This window comes from Propithecus coquereli, unplaced genomic scaffold (genome assembly GCF_000956105.1).
Source record: "Propithecus coquereli isolate 6110/MARCELLA unplaced genomic scaffold, Pcoq_1.0 Scaffold101, whole genome shotgun sequence".
Taxonomy (NCBI): domain Eukaryota; kingdom Metazoa; phylum Chordata; class Mammalia; order Primates; family Indriidae; genus Propithecus; species Propithecus coquereli.
The window spans coordinates 1,865,699-1,881,214 of NW_012133970.1; the positions used below are offsets into that span (position 1 = coordinate 1,865,699).

General features: G+C 37.0%; 1 protein-coding gene across 1 annotated transcript in view; it reads left to right on the top strand.

Annotated features, from left to right (window-relative positions):
* The window catches only part of TEX11 (testis expressed 11), a 293,818-nt gene that overhangs the window by 210,151 nt on the left and 68,151 nt on the right, over positions 1 to 15,516 (top strand). Inside the window, 3 exon segments of the mRNA XM_012642929.1 lie at positions 8,760 to 8,884; positions 13,589 to 13,674; positions 14,537 to 14,593. Coding sequence (XP_012498383.1) covers positions 8,760 to 8,884; positions 13,589 to 13,674; positions 14,537 to 14,593 — 268 coding nt within the window.

Here is a 15,516-nt window from a genome sequence, read left to right on the forward strand (position 1 = left end):
CATTTTGAGTTGATTTTTATATATATTGTACAATAAGGGTCTAATTTCATTCTTCTGCATGTGGATATCCGGTTTTTTAAATTTAAGAATATTACAGGGGTACAAATATTTAGGTTAAAAATAGTGCCTTTGCCCTGCCCGAGTCAGAGCTACAAGTATGTCCATCCCTCAGATGTGCACACTTATGTGCACATAAGTGTTGATCAATTAATACCAATTTGATGGTGAGTACATGTGGTGCTTGTTTTTCCATTCTTGTGATACTTCACTTAGTAGAATGGGCTCTAGCTCTATCCAGGATAATACAAGAAGGGTTAGCTCACCATTGTTTTACCAACACTATTTGTTAAAGAAACTGTCAGTTTCCCGATTGTGTGTTCTTGGCATCTTTATTGAAAATCGATTGACTATAAATGTGTGGATTTATTTCTGAGTTCTCTCTTATCTTCCATTGGTCTATGTGTCTATTTTTATGTCAGTACCATACTGTTTTGGTTAATATAGCTTTGTAGTTTATTTTGAAGTCAGGTATTAATAGTATGGTGCCTCAGGCTTTGTTCTTTTTGCTCAAGATGGCTTTAGTATATCAGGCTCTTTTTGGTTCCATACAAATTTTAGTTTTTTTTCTATTTCTGTGAAAAATATCATTGGAATTTTGATGGGGATTGCATTGAGTCTGTAAATTGGCTTGGGTATGGACATTTAACAATATTAATTCTTCCGATCTATGAACATGGGATATCTTTCCATTTGTTCATGTTTTCTTCAGTATCTTTCATAAATGTTTTATGGTTTTCAGTGTACAGGTCTTTTACCTCCTTGGTTATATTTATTTCTAAGTATTTTTTGATGCATTGTAAATGAAATTGCTTTCATAATGTCTTTTTTGGATAATTTGCTATTAGTGTATAGAAATGCTATTGATTTTTGTGTGTTGATTTTGTATCTTGCTAATTAACTGAATTTGTATATTAGCTGTGACTTTTTTTCTTGTCTTTAGGGTTTTCTATTTATACGATCATGTCATCTACAAAGAGGACAGTTTAACTTCTTCCTTTCTAATTTAGTTGTCTTTTATTTCTTTTTCATGCCTAATTGCTCTGGCTAGGACTTCTAGTACTATGTTAAATAGAATTGGTGACAGTAGGCATCCTTGTCTTGTTCATGATCTTAAAGGAAAAGCTTTCAACCTTTCATCACTGAGTATGATGTTAGCTGTGGGTTTGTCATATGTGGCCTCAATAAGTATTGAGGTACATTACTTCTATACCTAATTTGTTGAACGTTTTTTTTATTATTATTATGAAAGAGTTGAACTTTTTCAAATGCTTTTTCTGCATCTATTGAGATGATCATACGGTTTTTGTCCTTCATTCTGTTTTTGTGGTGTATCACATTTATAGATTTGCATATCTTGAACCATCTTTGCATCCCTAGGATAAATCCCACTTGATCATTGTTAATGATCTATTTAATGTGTTGTTGAATTCAGTTTGCTAGTATTTTATTGAGAACTTTTGCATCCATGTTCATCAAGGTTATTGGCCTGTAATTTTCTTTTCTTGTTCTGTTCTTGTCTGACTCTGATATCAGGGTAATGCTGGCCTTATAAAATGAGTTTACAAGTATTTCTTCTTCTTTGATTTTTTTGGAAGAGTTTGAGAAGGATTGGTATTAGTTCTTCCTTAAATATTTGGTAGAATTTAGCAGTGAAGCCATCAGGTCCTGGGCTTTTCTTAGATGGAAGATTTTTTAAATTACTTATTTAATCTTCTTACTCATTACTCATCTGTTCAAATTTTCTATTTCTTTATGATTTAGTCTTCGTAGGTTGTATGTGTCTAGGAATTTATCCATTTATTCTATATTTCCAATTTATTGGCATATAATTGTTCATAGAAGTCTCTTATGATCCTTTGTAATTCTGTGGTATCAGTTGAAATATCTTCTCTTTCATTTCTGATTTTGTTTATTTGAATGTTCTCTCTTTTTTTCTTAGCTAATCTAACTAAAAGTTTGTCAATTTTGTTTATCTTTTCAAAAAGCCACTGTTAGTTTCTAGTAAGATAGGTCTGGTGGTGATGAACACCCTCAGCTTTTATTTGTTTGGCAAAGTCTTTATCTCTTCTTCGTTTCTGAAGGACAGTTTTACCAGGTAAGGTATTCTTGGTTGACAGGTTTTTTTTTTCCCCCTTCAGCACCTTGAATATCTTCCCACTCTATACTGGCCTCTGCAGTTTCTGGTGAGAAGAGCACTGCTAGCCTTATTGGAATTACCTTGTATGTGATATGCTTCTTTTTTAGTGCTGCTTTCAGGATCCTTTCTTTTATTTTGATTTTTGACAGTTTGTAATATGTTTCAGTATTGTCCTGTTTGGATTGAATCTGATTGGAGACTTATGACCTTCCTGTACCTGGATATTTATGTCTTTCCCAAGATTTAGAAAGTTTTCTGCTATTATTTCTTTTTAAAATTTTCTGTCCCTTTGTATCTCTCTTCTCCTTCTTGAACTTCTATAATTCAAATATTTGCCCTTTTTTTGCTGTCCTATAAGCCCCATAAGCATTTTTATTCTTTTTCTTTCTTTTTTCCTTTTTCTCCTCTGACTGTATATTGTCAAATAACCTGTCTTCAAGTTCAGATTCTTTTTTCTCCTTGATCAACTCTGCTATTGCATTTTCATTTTGCTTATTGCATTTTTCAGCTCTAGAATTTCTATTTGATTTTTTTAAATAATTTCAATCTCTATTTTAAATTTCTCATTTTGGTCATTTATTGTTTTCCTGATTTCATTGAATTGTTTCTTTGTATTTTCTTGAAGTTTGCTGAGCTTCCTTAAAGCACTTATTTTAAATTCTTTGTCAGGTGGTTCACAAATCTCCATTTCTTCAAGGTCGGTTTCTGGTGCTTTATTTTATTTCTGTCGTGGTGTCATATTTCCATGAGTGTTCTTGATCCTTGTGGTCACATGTTGATGTCTGCACATTTAAAGATGTAGGGACTTATTCCAGTCTTTGCAAATTAGCTTTGTCTGGCAAGGCCCTTTATTAGTCAGCCTATCCAGAGATTCTGGGCAGGCTGTTTGGCATAGTCCACACATGAACTTGCTACTGGAGTCCTTGAGCAGCCTGGCCTGGTGCCTGGGTCTGTGAGGTTGGGTCTGGAGCCTAGATCCAGTGGGGCTAAAGTTTAGGTCCACATTGGGTGACCTCATACTGGGGTGGACCTTGAGACTCAGTCTACAAGAGCCAGACAAGTGCTGAGATGGGCCTGGTGCCTGAGTCTCCTGGGATAGGCCTGGAGCCTGAGTCCACAGGGGTTAGCCTTGTGCTGGGGTGGGCCTCAACCCTGATTCTCTGAGGGTAGGCCTCAGCCCTGGGTCAATGGGTGGTGACCTGGAGCCTGGGTCAGTAAGGGTGAGTTTGAAGCCTCAGTCCGTAGGGTCTGGCCTGGCACCTGGGTCTACTGGAGTGGGCCTAGACCCTGGGCCTGCTGGAGCAGACCTGGATCCTGGGTCCACTGGAGCCTGAAGCCAGTCTGATACTGGGATAGACATGGAGCCTGGGGCCATGGGGCCTGGTCTGGAGCCTGAGAGTATGGATATTGTATTGCTACTTGGGGCCACATTGGCTGGCATCGAGCCTGGATTTGTGGGGGTCCTCCTGGAGCCTAGGTCTACGGGGGCCAACTGGAGGATTGGGTGTACAGGTGCTGGCCTGGAGGCTAGATCTGTGAAGTCTGACCTGGGTCCTGCTATCCTGGAACTTGACTACATAGGGATAGTCTTAGAGACTGGGTCCCTGGGGGTGGGCCCAGCACTGGGGTCTATTGGAACAGGCCTGGAATCTGGGTCTGTTGGAGCAGGCCTGGACCCTGCCTCTTCTGGAGTATGAGTCTACCGGAGCTAGCCTGGAGGGTGGAGCTGCAAAGATTAGCCAAGGACTTGGCCTGAAGCCTGTGTCTATGGGTACCACCCTGGTACTTGAAGCCCGGGGTGCAGACCTAGTACTGGGGCTCTGTGAGCTGACCTAGCTCTGAGGTGGTCTGAAACCTGGGGTGGGTCTGAATCCTGAAGCTACAGGGACTATCCTGGTACTGGGTGGGCCTGGAACCTTTATGCACAGGGGCCAGCCTGGAGGCTGGGTCTACAGGTGCCAGCCTGATGACTAGGACTGTGGGGCTGATCTAGTACTGGGGAAGACTTAAAGCTTGAGGGTGTGGGGGCCAAACTCATGCTGGAGGTGATTTGATGCCCAGGGCCACTGGGGCCAACCTGGTCCTAGAGATGGAGCCTGGGCCCTTAGACTGGGTCTGAAAGGAAGACCTAAAGCCTGAGTCTTTTAGGACTGTCATGGTTCTGGGGTAGGCCCAAAGCCTAGGGCCTATGGGGCCAGTTCTGCACTGGAGCCAGTCTGGAGCCTAGGACCACTTGGGTTGGCCTGGGGCTGTGGCAGTCCCAGAGACTGAGTCCTTGGGGCAGGTCTAAAGCCTGGGTCTGTGGGATGTAACATAGAATCTGGGGCCATGGGGGCCTGCCCGGTGCTGGGTTTTATTGGGGATAACTCAGTGTTGAGTTCTGAAGCAAAGTCTGGTGCTCACTTTCCTTTCCATAAGTGGAGGGTATTTCTCTTTGTACTGTGTGGCCTAGGTTGTGGGAGAGGGGTAATAAAAAACTGTGTTTCCTATACTCTTCAAAGCATCTTTTCTTATTTCCGTGCTACACCCAGGTGCTGGAATGTCTCACCTAGTTTCCTTAGCTCTTGTGAAGGTATTTTCACATGTAGATAGTTGTTCAAATTAATGTTTTTTCAGGGGATGAGTGCTGGAAAGTCCTATTCCACCATCTTGATGATGTTTGGTGGACACAAATTCTTTATCAGGTATATGTTTTTTTTTTTAATCAGGTATATGTTTTGTAAATTTTTTCTTTTTATTTTCTTAACACCATCTTTCATGAGCAGAAGTCTCAAATTTTGACAAAGTCTAATTTACCTTTTCTTTTATGGATTGTGCTTTTGATGTTGTACTTAAGAAATCTTTGCCTAATGCAAGGTCACAAAAAATCTCATTTTTTAAAAGAATTTTATAGATTTAGGCTTTACATTTAAGTCTATGATCCATTTTGAGTTAATTTTTGCATTTGATTTAAGGTATGGATTGAAGTTAATTTTTTTTGCACATGGCTATCCAATTGTTTCAGCATCATTTGACAAACTATTCTTTATCAATTGAATTGCCTTTGTACTTTCATCAAAAATTAGTCGTCATTTTTCTGTGGGTCTCTTTCAGGACTCTTTATTCTGTTCCATTCATCTATTCATCTGTCTTCACACCCTTCCCACACTGTCTTGATTAGTGGAGCTATATAATAAATTTGAGGTCGTGTAGTGTTAGTCCTCCAATTTTGTTCTCTTTCAAATTATTTTGGCTGTTCCAAGTCCTTTGTATTAATTTATCCATATGAATTTTAGAATCAATTTTTAAATTTTTACACAAATGAATTGTGATAGGCGTTACATTGAATCTATGGATCAGCCTGAAGAGAACTGACATCTTAATATTATTGAGTCTTCCAGACCATGAACAAGTTATATACTTCCATTTATTTAGGTCTTCTTTAATTTCTGCCTGACATTTTCCACTTTTCATTGCACCTGTCTTGTGCATCTTTTGTCAGATTTATCCCTAAGTATATTGTATTTTATGCTATTTTAAATGGCATTTTTAACAACTTCAGTTTCTGATTGCTTGTTGCTAGCATATAAGAATACAAATGATTTTTGTATTGATCTTATATTCTACAACTTTGGTAAACTCACTTATTAGTTCCAGTAGCTTTCTTGTAGATTCCATCATATTTTCTAAATAGATAATCATGTTGTCTGCAAATAAAGATAATTTCACTTCTTCCTTTTAATTCTGGGTACAATTTATTTTTTTCTTGCTTTGTTGCTCTTGTTAGATTCTCCAGTAAAATGTTAAGTAAAATTAGTGAGAGTGGACATCCTCATTTTTTCCTGATAGTAGGGAAATGCATTCAGTCTTCCACCATTAAGTATGATGTTAGCTTTGGGTTTTTCATACATTCCTTTTACCAGGTTGAGGAGGTTCTTTTCTATTTCTTGTTTCCTGGGGAGTTTTTTTTTTTTAAATCAGTAATGGATGTTGAATTTGGTCATATGGTTTTTCTGCATCTGTTGAAATGACCAATTTTTTTAAAAAAGTATGTTAATGTGTTCATTGATTGATTTTAAACCAATGCTGCATTTCTGGGATAAGCCCCACTTGGTCATGATGTAGTCTATTTTTTATATAACTTGATTTTCTAACAGTTTAGAATAAATGTGCCTATGTTCCTCAGTGATATTAGTTTGTAGTTTTATTTTCCTGTAATGTTTTTGGTTTTGCTATCAAGAGTAATACTGACTTCATAGAATGAATTGAGAAGTATACTGTCCTTTTCAATTTTCTGGAAGAGTTTATGTTGAATTGGTATTATTTCTTCTTTAAATGTTTTGTAGAGTTCACTAGTGAAGCCATCTGGGACAGGAGTTTTCTTCATGGGAAGGTCTTTAATTATTAATTAAATTTCTTTATAGATATAGGACTATTCAGGTTATGTATTATTTCTTGATTTAGCTTTGGCAGTTTGTGTCTTTCAAAAATTTGTATGTTTCATCTAAGTTGTTAAAATTATTGGCTCATAATGTCCCTATATTATCCCTTTAACATCTGTAAAACTTATAGTGGTGTCACCTTTCTTATTCCTGATATTCGTAATTTGTTTCTTCTCTCTTTTTTTCCTGGCCAGTATAGCTAGAAGTCAATTGATTTTATTGAACTTTTCAAAAAAATCAGCTTTTGGTTTTATTAATTTCTCTCTATTTTTTTCTGATTTCTATTTCATTTATTTACACTCTAATCTTTATCATATCCATTCTTCTGCTTTCTTTGAGTTTCATTTGCTCTTTTTTTACAATTTCCAAAGGTGAAAGCTGAGGTCATTGATTTAAGACCTTTATTCTGGTCTAATATAGTTAATGCTATAAATTACCTTCTAATTACTGCTTTAGTGACAACCCATAAATTTTGATACATTGTACTTCATTTTAATTCAGTTCAAAATACTTTCCAATTTGACTTTTGATTCCTTTTTAAACCCATGGATTACTTAGAGTTTGTTATTTATTTCCAAATACTTGCAGATTTTCCAGAGAACATTCTTTTATTGATTTTTAATTTCATTTCGTTGCAGTCAAAGATCATACTTTGTATGACTTGAATCCTTTTAAATATATTGAGACTTGCTCTATGGCCCAGAATATTGTCTTTCTTGGCAAATATTTCATGTGCACTTGAGAAGAATATATATTTTGCTGGTGTTGGGTTGAGTGTTTTATAAATGTCAGTTAAGTCAAGTTTATCAGTAGTATTAAGTGTGCTATGTCCTTGCTGATTTTCTGTCTGCTTGTTCTATCAGTTATTGAGAGTGGGTATTGAAATCTTAGACTATAGTTGTGGATTTGTTAATTTCTCTGTACAGTTCTACCAGTTTTTGCTTCTTATATTTTGAAATTTTGTTACTGGGTGCATAAACATTTAAGATTATGTCCTCATGATGAATTGATTCTTTTATCATCTTGAAGTATCCTTCTATCACTAGTAATATACTTTTCCCTGAAATTCACTTTGTATAATATTAATATAGCCACTTCAACTTTCTTTTGATTACCTTTACCATAGTATATATTATCCCATCCTCTTCTTTTAACCAATTTTATCTTTATATTTAAAGTCTATTACTTTTTTTTTGAGACAGAGTCTTGCTCTGTCTCCTGTGCTAGAGTGCCGTGGCATCAGCCTAGCTCACAGAGACCTCAAACTCCTGGGCTCAAGCCTCCCTGGGACTATAGGCGCGTACCACCATGCCCAGCTAATTTTTTCTATTTTTAGTAGAGACAGAGTCTCAAGTTGGTTTTGAACTCCTTACCTCAAGCAATCCTCCTCCCTCGGCCTCCCAGAGTGCTAGGATTACAGGCGTGAGCCACTACGCCAGCCAAAGTGTACTTCTTATGGGTTGTGTTTTGTTTTGTTTTGTTTTTTCCAATTTGATTATCTCTGCCTTATATTTGAGTCATTTGTATTTAAAATGATAATTAATATGGTTAGATTTAAATTTAGCATTTTGTTATTTGTCTTCTATTTGTTGCATCTGTTCTTTATTGCTTTTTTTATGATTACATTTATCTCCTTTTTTGGCTTACTAGCTAGAACTGTTTCTTATTTATTTGTTACTTAAAGTCTATAGTACCCATATTTAACTTGTTATAGTCTACCTTTAAGCCATAATGGAATATAAAACAGCCATTCAATTATTAACTTCATTCTATATTATACAATTTTATGGATGTATCAAGATGTATTTAGCCCATCCATTATTGGTGGAATTTAGGTTAATTCTATATTTTACTCTTATAAATCATGCTGGATCAATGTCCTTGTATGTATTCGTTTACTTTTGCAAATATATCCATAGGATAGATTCACAGAAGTGCAATTGTTCATTTGGGCATTTTTCTGGTATTCAAATCCTCCCGGACAGTTTAGCAACTAATATTACTTTATGAATATTAAGTAATATTTTAAAGATATTAATGCTCTTCAATAAGTTTCAAATTCATTGCAGTATAGTTAACAATAAATAGGTATTATCTTTGATTAAAGTATTTCATTTTTTAATTGTTTCCTTGTTTTTCAGCTTTGCAGGCAATCACTACTTTAAAGAATTTATTAACAGATAAAGAGCCAGAAGATAATGACCTACTTAGAAATAGAAGTTCACCTACCATGCTTCTAAGTTTAGCTGCCCAGTTTGCTCTGGAGGTAATTCATATGTATTCATCTACTAGATTTTTACCTCTTTTCCTTTTTGAAAGACAATTAATAGAATCATCATCAGTGAGGCACAGAAGAGACCTTCCTTTACTGTTTGTTTTGCTTCTTATTTTCTCACCAAGCTTGGTTGCAGAATTGCTTTATTTCTCTTTATTATTTTATAATGCAGACTAAAGTAAATGAAACAGTGAGGTATCAGAGTTGTACTCAAAACAACAGAAAAATAAACATAGCAAAACATTAGTTTTCAAAAGAAACTCCAGGCCAGATGTGGCTCACACCTGTAATCCTAGCACTTTGGGAGGCCAATGCAGGAGGATTGCTTGAGGTCAGGAGTTCGAGACCAGCCTGAGCAAGAATGAGACCATGTCTCTACAAAAATAGAAAAAGTAGCTGGGCCTGGTAACATGTGCCTATAGTCCCAGCTTCTCAGGAGGCTGAGTACAGGAGGATTGCTTGAGTCCAGGAGTTTGAAGTTGCAGCGAACTGTCATGATACCACTGTGCTCTAGCCGGAGTGACAGAGCAAGACCCTGTCTCAAAAAAAAAAAAAAAAAGAAGAAGAAAAAAGGAAAAAAAACCCCTCCAGATTTAAAATGTGATACCATGCAAATAAATAGGCATCTATTAAATATTTGAAAACTTATCTTTGTCATCAATTTGAACAAAATGGTTTAAATTTCTGTGGACCTTTTTAGTTCATAACCACAAAACAATGTTAGTTTAGAAGTAATAAATACTTGCACCCCTGTGTGTTACTTACAAAATTCTGGTCTTATGAATATATAGGATTAGGGAAAGCACAGCAGCAGCTCTGAAGCTCTTGGAATGGGTTTGAGTACTGGCTCTGTCACCTAATAAGTGCTTAACTTCTTCAAATCATTTTTTTTAATTTTTTTTTTTTTTGAGACAGAGTCTCGTTCTATTGCTGGTGCTAGAGTGCCGTGGCGTCATCATAGCTCACAGCAACCTCCAACTCCTGGGCTCAAGCGATCCTCCTGCCTCAGCCTCCCAAGTAGCTGGGACTACGGGTGCACGCCACCACGCCCAGCTAATTTTTCCTATTTTTAGTAGAGATGTGGTCTCACTCTTGCTCAGGCTGATCTCAAACTCCTGATCTAAAGCAATCCTCTCACCTTGGCCTCCCAGAGTCCTAGGATTATAGGTGTGAGCCACCACGCCTGGCCTTCTTCAAATCTTAATTTCATTATTTACAAAAATAGAGATAATACCTACCTCTGGGATTGTTATGAAAATTAACTAAGAAGATGGCTGAGAATGTGATTTGTAAACTTAAACTACTTTAGTTTCTGATTCTTTCTCCTGTATAGAAACCATCTTCCTGATTGGAACTACAATTCCATAATTCTTCCACTGGTTCTCTCCGACTTTCTATAACAAATGTAAATTTATAAACCTTCCTTTAAAAAAATAATTAATTGCCTTTGAGTTCCCCACACATATTTCTCTCTTTCCTCTTCCTCCCCATCCTGCACAAATACATCCTGTATCTGCATCTGCCAAATATTTTTCTTCCTTTAGGAGTTTTATTACCCTACTCATCAATACCAAAATACATATTATTCAAACTGTATTTAGCAACTACTTTGGGCAAGATATTAGGCTAGGTGCTAGAAATATGGTCCTCAAGGATCTCATAAGTCGATTTGAACAGACAAGCCATGCCTTAGCAATGTAAGGCGGTATATATGATAATGACCAAATAACTAATATACATGTTAAAATTACTGAAATTTAGAGTAGGAAGAGAGCACTGACAACTGGAATTGATTTGGGAAGTCTCTACAGTGGAGGGAAACTTCAAGTTGGCCTTTGAAAAGGGCAGCAAAAATGTTCTATATAAGAACATTTTTAAAGGATGGGGTGGTATAAACAAGACATGGAAAAAGAAATGTGATTACCTTGAGAAACACTGTATTTGGTTAGAGTGATGGAGGGCTTATGTCTCCACCATTCCAGTTCTGTGCCTAATGTAATAGGGACTTATATTGTTATGATGATGATGGTAGGAGAGGAGTATAAGATAAAGTAGTAGAGATAGCTGTGACCAGATTGTATATATGTTTTATTCTCTAAACAATAAGAAAATGTTGATGGTAACTTATATAAAAGTAATGCTTCAGGAAAATAATTTGGGTTGTGCCTGGGGAGCGAAATGGGGAGAAAATAGAGGCAGGACAGGATGGGAGACTATGGTAATAATGCAGTCTGAAGGTGATAAGAGTGTAGATAAGGGTAGTGAGGGTGGGATATTAAGCAGGTAAAACATTGCTTTCTCTTCTCTGAAAATAAGCTACCTATCTTTAAATCCCTTTACAAAATTCATTCCCCACGTACACAAGAGACTATGTGGTTATTCTAGGTTCTGAAAACTGAAGCAGTCAGGAAGAGAACTTCCACAGATTCCCTCTACCATCTCTACTCGCACACCAGGAATCACACCACATAGTCTGCCTTCTCAACTATTGTCATAGTTTCCATCACCTGTTGTCTTTTCCTCTCTCATGTTGTCAGTATTTTGTTCTCTTACTGGTCATTCCCATCAGCATATAAACATTCTCATTTATCCCATTTCAAGCAAACAAAAACCAAAAAAACCTCTTGACCCTCCTTCTCTTACCAACTACTGCCCAACTTTTTTTCTTCCCTTTGTAGCTAAATTCCTCTAAACAGTTATCTATACTCACTGTCTCCAATTCTTTTCCTCCAATTCTCTCCTGAGCTTACTCCAATCAGACTTTCGCCCCTCCACTCTACCAAAATTCCTTTTGTAAGGGTCACCAATGACCTCTGTATTGTAAATTGCAGTGGTTAATTCTCAGTCCTCATTGTATTTGACCTGTCAGCAACATTCAACAGTTGATTACTCTTTCTTCCTTGAAACGCATTTGGCTTCCAGGACACCACATTATCCTTGTTTTCCTCCTACCTCATGAGGCACTGTCTTTCATTCTCCTTTGCTAATTCCTCTTCCTTTTTTCTCTCCCATTCTCACTCTCAAGTGATGAGCTTGAGAGAGGAGCTATTGGGGGATTGAGAAGACAGGATAAGATATAAACTAATTATCCAGAAAAGCAGGAAAGTGAATGACTAGGAAAGTCTGATTTGCTTGCCAGTAGCATTCAGACCCATTTGATGAAGTTTTAAAATAAAACAAGTAGTTATATGGATTTTTTTTTCTGGCCACATTCAGTTGAATGGATGTAGGCATAAAGTCATTAGAAAATTGAACTTAATCAGACTTGTGGTTTTATCAGATGAATAAACTGAAGCAAAAGAGAGGCAAGAAAATCAAGGAACAAGAGAGTGATTATACTTAGTTCCCATGGAATTTAAACTGGATTTGGAGGAAGACATTGAGAGGATGAGGAACAGTGAAGAATTGGTACCATCAGTGGGTTAGTGGTCTTATTGCAGTTGAATTATTGTTGGAGTCAGGTAATAGATGGAATGAGTTCAAAAGGTAAGAGGCAGTGGACAGAAAGTGGAGTACATGAACTGAGAGCTGGGGTGGGGGACTAGGGTGAGGGAGTGAGGTACCTAGGGCACAAAACTCAAGGAGGAACCCATTCTCAAGGTCATGTAAGTGCTGGCTTGCTACTTGTATGACACTGAGAGTGAGTGCCTCCTTAAATTTTTCACCCTAGGTGCTTCACTAACTCACCTGGCTCACCTTCTTCTCAGCCCTGACTGAGAGTATGGCAGGGTTGCAATTATTAGTAATGACAGGGTCTAGTGAGTGACTATGAGTGTGAATGGCTAAGGTAATTGGCAGAGTGGAATTCAAGAAACTAAGAATCTGGGATATTGGGTGGATCATCTACCTATATATTGAAAGTGCCAAAAATTAAGACAGGAGTAGTTTTTGAGAAAATAACTGAGCAGTAGACAAGTCATCAAGAAATGAGAAGAAATAGCCTGGGAGTTGATAGACAATAGTAGCAGTGAAGGATAGTGGGTGATAGTCTGGTGCCAGGAAATTTAATGTTAGGGATTTTAGGAAATAGAACAGGAGAATAATTTTAAATGACAATCAAGAGCAAGAAGGATTCCTACTGCATCTCCAGGCCTAGGAGTAGACTAGGGCAGTGAAAGCAAAAATGGCCACCACTTACGAGGGCTTCAGTAGAAGCAGTATCTTGGCAGAAACTAGATTTTCATTAGACCAAGAATGTGGAGGGAATTTTCAGGGAAGAAGTTGCTCATAGAGGAGATTTTGCTGAGAGTGGACTGAATTTCAGAGAGCATAGTGGAAGGGTTGGAGGACTTGAGGAGAGGTGGGAAAAGAGGACGGAAGAGGGGATATACAGAGCCTTTTGGGAATTAAAGTGCTGGAAATGAGGGTGACCTGACAGTCTGGGATTCTTTTGGTTATTGCTAATAAATGGGGACAGAAAGCATAATAACATTGGCCCTAGTGGATTCAGGGCAGTGTTGGCAAGGCTGTGAGTATTCATCGATAGGGAGGAGCGGGTTTCTGGGGATAATATGAACATGTTTTGTTTTTGTCAATGAGTTGTATCTTCATTCTACCATCTTGCAGTAGCTCTTTTGAGAATACAAAATCAACATAGTCAGATTTTTGTCTTATCCTTAATGGACAGGAATATAGATAACATTTTGTAAGTATCAATTGAGATGTAATTTAAAATACTATATTTGTTCGTTTTAGAATGGACAACAAATTGTGGCAGGAAAAGCTTTGGAATATTTAGCTCAGCATTCAGAAGACCCACAACAAGTCCTTACAGCTTTAAAGTAAGTAATCCACATCCTGTGGAAATGAAAGGATTTCCTGTGCTCATTTTACTCTTGGTCTATGCTTTGCTGAAATAATGCCGACAAGATCAATGCCTACTGTAACAACTGTTAACCCAGATACTCAAAGTAAAAAAAAAAAGATAGTAGTTGAGCCTGATATTCCTTCTTCTCTCTTTCTGGGAAGGAAAATGGTTTGTCAAAAGAGAACTTCTACATACAATAGTGAGGCAGAGGAGGGGGAGGTTGGGACTTGATAACTGCTAATGGTGTGACTGAGAAAATGCCACTGTGAAAAATGGGAAACCAGAGAGTTTTAGACTGGTTCTCCTATTGGTCAATTATACTTGAGGCCACACTTCCAAACAGAATTGAAGTCACAGAGATAAAAGAGTCAGAAGGAGTCTTGAGGTACTTGCATGCCTTCACTTAGGTAAATATTTAAAATCATTCAGAACAGATGGTATTCTTTAAAGATTTTTAGGGTTTGAAACTTTACCAGCTATCTTATTTTGTCCATTTGTCATTGTGCTGCCAGAGCCCTTCAAAGAATTGTGATGCTAGTTTATGTGATACCCAAAGGCCAGTTCCAGGTTCCTTTATAGAAAGAAAAACATAAAGACTGGTACATCATACCTGACATTCTAGCGGGTGATTTTGGGCAATGATATGAACCGTGGAACCATTTAACAATTTGTTATAAGCAACACTTTCGTTTTAAAATTCTTAAAATTAATCTCCCCCTTACCCTCTCTTTTCTCACTCTGCCACCTAGAATAATCAAGATTGTTAACAACTTGGTATATGTTCTTTTCACATGTTTGCTTCTAAGAATCACTTTCTATATTACTTTATCATACAGGTATTTGTTTCGTCTTGTTCTTCCAAAAGTTTTTCAAATGCTGGAATCTGAAAATAAGTAAGTTATTTCAACAGAAATGATGTATTCACCATTAGAAAAATTAGCCAGGCACATGTCTATAATCCCAGCTACTTGGGAGGCTGAGGTGGGAGGATTGCTTGAGCCCAGGAGTTCAAGACCAGCCTGGGCAACATAGCAAGACCCCATCTCAAAAAAAGAAAAATTATGGTAACTTTCAATATAAACCTTATATTGAGAGATGTTTAGTAGATAAGATCAATGTAGGCTTTGGGACGAGTCTTTCTGGGTTCATATCCTGGCTGTGCTACTTATTGATGTGTAACCTTGGGCAAGTTTATTAACTTCTATGAGCTTCTGTTTCCCAATCTGTAAAATGAAAATGATAATAGTACACACCTCATTGGGTTGCTGTAACAACTTGATGAGTTAAAACATGTAAAAGGCAAAAGATTTATGTGATCTTCAGAGAAACTGGAGTATAAGTTAATACATGTAAAACATTTAGAGTGCCAGCCACTTAATAAGCCCTCAAGAACATTGTCTATGATCTAATTATGATGTTGCATCTGTTTCCTCCTTTCTTAACAGATGGCTCAAATATAAACATATCTGTTACTTTCCCAGAGAACATATAACCTGGATGGCTTATTGATTCTGATTCTATATCAGGTCAGCTGGAAGGAGTATTCAAATATGTTTCTGCTCACAGGTTCTATGGCATAAGATATCAAGAACTTAACAATTTGTGGAAGAATTTGGTTACCAATTTTTCATTCATAAAACTTACTACCTCCTAATGATTTGAAAGAAAACTCTATTCAAGGTGTTGATTAAGGATAACTTTCAGAGAAATATCACCCATTTCTGCATTCTTTGCTTGGATAAGAATGCTGTAATAGTGTATCTCTACTTCAGTTTTGGTTTATATATTTGCAACTGGAGGTAATATATTTTTTCAA